The 6,261-nt window shown below is 30.4% G+C and overlaps 1 protein-coding gene across 1 annotated transcript; it reads right to left on the bottom strand.

Moving 5' to 3' along the window:
• Positions 1-4,956: 4,956 nt before the first annotated feature.
• Positions 4,957-6,154, bottom strand: LOC103603337 (putative vomeronasal receptor-like protein 4). The gene has a single exon (XM_008587829.1). It carries the CDS (start codon positions 5,884-5,886, stop codon positions 4,957-4,959), a length of 930 nt encoding a protein of 309 aa, XP_008586051.1. The 5' UTR covers positions 5,887-6,154.
• Positions 6,155-6,261: the final 107 nt, after the last annotated feature.

Here is a 6,261-nt window from a genome sequence, read left to right as displayed (position 1 = left end):
AGATCAATTTATGGGGTATTGTATTCTTTTTCCTATGGTGTTTTTAATGGTATTAAGTGGTATTATCCTTGATCATTGAATGTTCTTTCATTTATCCAATTCTTTTTTATTTCTTTCAGCATTTAATTATTTTTTCAGTGTCGAGTTTTTGCACTTGTGTTAAAAGTATTTCTGATTTTTTCTTTTTAATGCAATAAGGAATAAAATAGTTTTCTTAATTTAATTTTCAGAATGTTGATTGCAAATATATAAAAATATAATTTAATTATCTGTGTTTGTCATTTATCTTGTGATACTAACTAACTTGTTCTTTGGTTCCAGTGGGCTTTTAGTAAACTTCTTTATAATTTTTTATGTAGAAGAGTATGTTGTGTGCAATACATACAGTTTTATTTTTTCTTATCTAATATGGAGGATTTTATTTCATTTTCTAGTATAATTTCCCCTAGCTAATTCTTCCAGTACAATGTTGAATAGTGTGTTAAAAGTGGAAATTCTTGTCTTGTTTCCAACATTACAGGTAAAGCATTCAGTCTTTCAACCATTAAGTCCAATGTTAGCTGTTTTCATAGATGACTTTTAGCAGGACTCAGAATTTTCTATTAGTAGATTGCAGGGGTTTATTTAAAAAATGGGTATTGAATTTATCAAATGTTTTCCTGTGTCTACTAAAATGATATTTTGGTCATTTATCTAAGTAATATTGTGTATTACCTGAAAGATTTTTGGATATTAAATCAACATCACATTTATGAAAAATAATCTCACTCAATCATGGTGTATAATCACTTGTATATTGCTGCTCAGGTAAGTTTGCTAGTATTTTCTAAAGGTTGCTGTGTTTATATTCAGCAGAGATTTTTTGTCTATAGTCTTTTTTACTTGTGATGCTTTTGTTGGGCTTTGGTGTCATGATAATCCTTCATAGAATAAGTTGAAAAGCATTACTTCTTTTCTTTTTTGAAGTTACTATAAAAATGGTATTACTTTTTTATTAAATGTTGATAAAATTTACCATTTAAGTCTTTGACTTAGGACTTTTTTGTGGAAATATTTTGAATTAATATTTTATTTTTACTAGTTATATTACTAGTCATATACACTATCTTTTAGATACATGACTACTTATATAATCTATTTCTTCGGTTTACCTTTGAAATTTGTGCTTACCAAGATATTTATTTCCAATTTACAGCATTTCATGGTAATAGGTGTTTGAGAAGTTGACCTGGAAAAATCTGGAATAATAATATAGAATGGGTCAATCAATGAATGNATTAGTAAAACTGCCATTTGACTTTGAATTTTATGAAGAAGGCTCTGTCAGAGACTACCTCGTATTTTTCATCAATATTTAGATAAGACAGAAATATATTTTTTAATAAGCACAAATACAAAATATTATTGTAATTGAAGAATGCTTTGATGGACAGACAATTTAATGAATCACAGTAATTAGTACTTAGCATATACAATATGTTAGACACTATTCTAATCCATGACACACTTAGACATAATACCTATAATTTAAAATAAGTTACTTAAAAATTCATTTGAAGTGACAAATCAACACATCTTCGGGCGTTAGGTGGCATTAAAACCACCATAGAAACTAGTGGAAATCACCATAGAAACAGCAAATAAATGAACATAGAGTATAAAATAAATTTATTCGATAGATTGACTAATTAGTTATAGAAATAAATGGGCAGCATTTTCACCAGTGAACAGGAAAAAAATGTATTATTTTCAAATACCAGACAAAACTATTTAAGTGTGAAAGTTTTAGTCCTACTAAGTGTTATTTAATTGATGACAGAAATCCAAAAGGTAATATTTTCTGAACACTATAAAATGACAATAGAAACTGTCAAATAAACTGTAACCAACAAGTTATATCAAACCACATACAAATTTTATTTAAACCTTTTAAATTAACTTTTGTTTAAATAAAAAAATTCATACAGATTATTTGTATGGAGTCAGGAAAGTGCTAATTAGTCAGCATGGTGATTAGAGTCAAAAGACCTGAATTCACATTAATAATTCTACTAATATCAGCTTAATGTTTTAGAACAACAGATATTCTGACATATATGAATACCACTCCCTACAGGGCAGTACTGTCATTTTAGAAATCTATGCAAAATATAAAATTAATTTTTAGTATTAAAAAGATTAATACACTCTACAAGTTATTATTACCACATGGTATGTTGGATGTGTGTGTTCCAAATAAAGACATTTGGGATTTCCCATTAGATGCTGTTGTATGCCACATAAAATTTATGTAAAATATTTTACTCNATTAGTAAAACTGCCATTTGACTTTGAATTTTATGAAGAAGGCTCTGTCAGAGACTACCTCCTATTTTTCATCAATATTTAGATAAGACAGAAACATTTTTTAACAAGCACGAATACAGAATATTATTGTAATTGAAGAATGCTTTGATGAACAATTTAATGAATCACAGTAATTAGTACTTAGCATATACAATATGTTAGACAGTATTCTAATCCATGACACACTTATAGACATAATACCTATAATTTAAAATAAGTTACTTAAAAATTCATTTGAAATGACAAATCGACACATCTTCAGGCATTAGGTGGCATTAAAACCACCATAGAAACCAGTGGAAACCACCATAGAAACAGCAAATAAATGAACATAGAATATAAAATAAATTTATTAGATAGATTGACTAAGTAGTTATAGAAATAAATGGGCAGCATTTTCACCAGTGAACAGGAAAAAAATATTATTTTCAAATACCAGACAAAACTATTTAAGTGTCAAAGTTTTAGTCCTACTAAGTGTTATTTAATTGATGACAGAAATCCAAAAGGTAATATTTTCTGAACACTATAAAATCACAATAGAAACTGTCAAATAAACTGTAACCAACAAGTTATATCAAACCACATAAAAATTTTATTTAAACCTTTTAAATTAACTTTTGTTTAAATAAAAAAATTCATACAGATTATTTGTATGGAGTCAGGAAAGTGCTAATTAGTCAGCATGGTGATTAGAGTCAAAAGACCTGAATTCACATTAATAATTCTACTAATATCAGCTTAATGTTTTAGAACAACAGATATTCTGACATATATGAATACCACTCCCTACAGTGCAGTACTGTCATTTTAGAAATCTATGCAAAATATAAAATTAATTTTTAGTATTAAAAAGATTAATACACTCTACAAGTTATTATTACCACATGGTATGTTGGATGTGTGTGTTCCAAATAAAGACATTTGGGATTTCCCATTAGATGCTGTTGTATGCCACATAAAATTTATGTAAAATATTTTACTCATGTGTACAGTGTGGATATTTGTGCTTTTTGAGAAAATACTACATACATTTTATACACTTTTCATGCAGACAGCTGTAATCCTCAGAAAATTACAAAAATCCCCAAAATGCTGAAGAGGATTGAAAAATTGAGAACTTCTGAGGAGTAAAAGTAAATCAAGGAGATTATATAGAGAAGCAATCAAACTAATGAACATGCACTCCTTTCAAATATGACTGATAGGGACATCAGTTTCATGTGCATTGTCAGCTCGTCACAGGGTAATGGAATAAACAAAGAAAGTGACCACAGAAATCTTAAGTATGATGTCTTCTATATGTGAGAACCAAATTATAAATTATGTTGCACACAAGAAAATAAGCTACCAAACTGTGAGTCAGAAAAAAATTCTATGTCTCACACAAGCCTTAGTATAAGAAGTATGTCTTAAATGGTTAAGTCAATGCAATGGAAAAACAGAAAACCAAATTATCTGGAAATCACAATAAACTATAAGCTTGACTAGTCATATTTGGAAAGACCAAAAAGAAAGAAAACTATTAAAAATATAATAAATCAGCTTAATATAAAATACATAGGTTAAACATTATATTAGACTGACCTGATGAGAGACGTAGTGAACAAAAATATTGAACACAGTGAATGCAGTCAAATACAATAAAGGGAGTCAAAGTCAAAGAAAATACAAACAGAATTATACAGTAACAAACTATAGAATGATGTTTTGGTCAATGGCAAACCACAGATATGACAGTGGTCCCATAAGATGACAATGTCTAGCTAGGTGTGCAGTAGACTTTGCCATCTGCATCTGCATTTATGTGAGTATACTCTATCATGTTCACATGACAACGTCACCAATAACGCACTTCTCAGAATGTATCCCTGTCATCAAGCTACACACGACTGTGCATACAAGAAGACTAGAATGAGGGAATAAAGCACAAGTAATTGTTTCACTAGAACATATAAATAATAAAGGGAACAGTCAAATAATTGGTGACTTACAAGTTTCTAAAATTGAAAACAAGATGTGAATTCTTGAATTCACAAGTGCAACACATGAAAAAGAGAAATACATAGAAAATAATTTTTAAAAAATAGTCAAATACCAAAGAGGAGAAAAACACTTAAAATGAGTGAGAGAAAAAGAAATAATCTACAAAGGTGAGAACAATGTCTCCACAGCTTGTGTAGATCCAGAAAAGAGAAATGGATATTAACAGTGCTGATAAATTATTATTCAAACTAGAATTGGATATTTAGCTAAAATATTTAATGAATAAGAGTAAATAATATTTTCAGAAGTAATAATACTGACGTTTGATTACCAATAGGAACTTCTTCTTAAGAGTGCACTTCAAGAACAAAAATTTTCCTACAGATGGCAAAATAAAAATGAAAGAGTAAAAATCTGGATGTGAGAATAATAAACCATGGTAGACATTAAGCTAAAGGAACTATGGAGCCCTCGGTAGCATCAGAATCACATGTATTTTGATATAAAAAAAGTGTAATTTCAAACGTTTTATTTAAATAGTGTAACAAATCATATGCTTCTTGAATAATTTAACCAATGGCAGAAGAACCTATTTTTCAAAAAACTTTTTTCATCATTAATTTATTAAAATTTGTTGTCACTTCTGTTGCATATTTTCAAAATGTTTATTATTCTTTTATCAGAACCGATTTGTACGAAGGAACAGACAGTAGCATAGACATTGAGCACAAGCTTCTGAACAATCATAAGAACTGGGTCATGTGTCCATAACATAATGGAGGAGGATATGATGATTAAGTCCACCCAGTATGTGACCACAAAGCAACTCACCAGCAGCAGGATGGTCTGTGTGGCCCTTTTCTCTGGGGAGGTTCTTGGAAATAAGCTGGTGCTGTGAAGATGCTGGGATCGCCTCTTATGCCTGAATAATAGAATCACCATGTATGCACTGGAGAACAGCATGACTCCCACAAAGAAGACATCCCTGGATGTTGTCAGAGTGAAAAATACTCTCTTGATGATGGAGTTCATGGGGGAAAGTGAACAGTAATTACTGACATGCAGTAGACTGATCTGGGTCACATTGGAATAAGCTACAGTGTAGATGATGATATAACTACTGAAAGACAAATTGAGGCACCAAAATAAGAAGAAAATACAGGTAATATTATTTCTAAGTGTATGTTTAAATTTCAGCAACCCTGAGGTGCTGGGGCTGATGGTGATGGCCTGGAACACGCACAGGAAGCAGGTGGTACAGATGGAGAGGCCTCTCATTACTATGTTTATGTAAAAAATTGCCTTACATTTCAAGTCGTTTTGAAAATTCAGTGACTCAAACATGTCTGGAGACAAAAAAGCAACTGCAGTCAGGAGCATGAGTATGTGGAAAAGGCTCAAGTGACAGGAAATCAGGTCAGTGAATTTAGATCTGTCATTCTGAAGGAGTGTCAAAAGGTGGAAGAAAAGGAGAAAAGTGTTGGCTGAGATTCCAATGCCAGCTTGGAAAACAAAGCATTTTTTAATGATAACGTAAGTGGAGAGTATGTTCATTTTAATGGCATAGGTGAAACATATTTTGTATATCTGAAAAAAAAATAGAACTCATATCATCAACGTTTGTTATTCAGTGGTCAAAATCATTACCATTATCATCATTTCTATTTTACCCACTGATTCTTGATTCACCCTGACTATCTCATATAAATTCTTGATAATACAGACTCTGCATTATTTTCTCCAGCAAGTAACTTTATCCATATAAAACATCAACACATTCACAATCATGCCTGTAGGGGTGCACATGATCTGTATTGCTATTGCACCTGATCCTCCCTATTAGAAATCATATCTTTAATGTTTTGCATTATCTTATTTTATATTTAGCACCCAAAACAGTAACAGACATATAAAATTAATGGTATTTGT

Source organism: Galeopterus variegatus, unplaced genomic scaffold (assembly GCF_000696425.1).
Source record: "Galeopterus variegatus unplaced genomic scaffold, G_variegatus-3.0.2 Scaffold4553, whole genome shotgun sequence".
NCBI lineage: Eukaryota > Metazoa > Chordata > Mammalia > Dermoptera > Cynocephalidae > Galeopterus > Galeopterus variegatus.
Note: the sequence above shows the minus strand (reverse complement) of the source record. Positions and strands in the feature narration are given on the sequence as shown.

Coding starts and splice junctions, on each gene's coding strand:
- LOC103603337 (XM_008587829.1), bottom strand. CDS start 5,886: ATGAACATACTCTCCACTTACGTTATCATTAAAAAATGCTTTGTTTTC.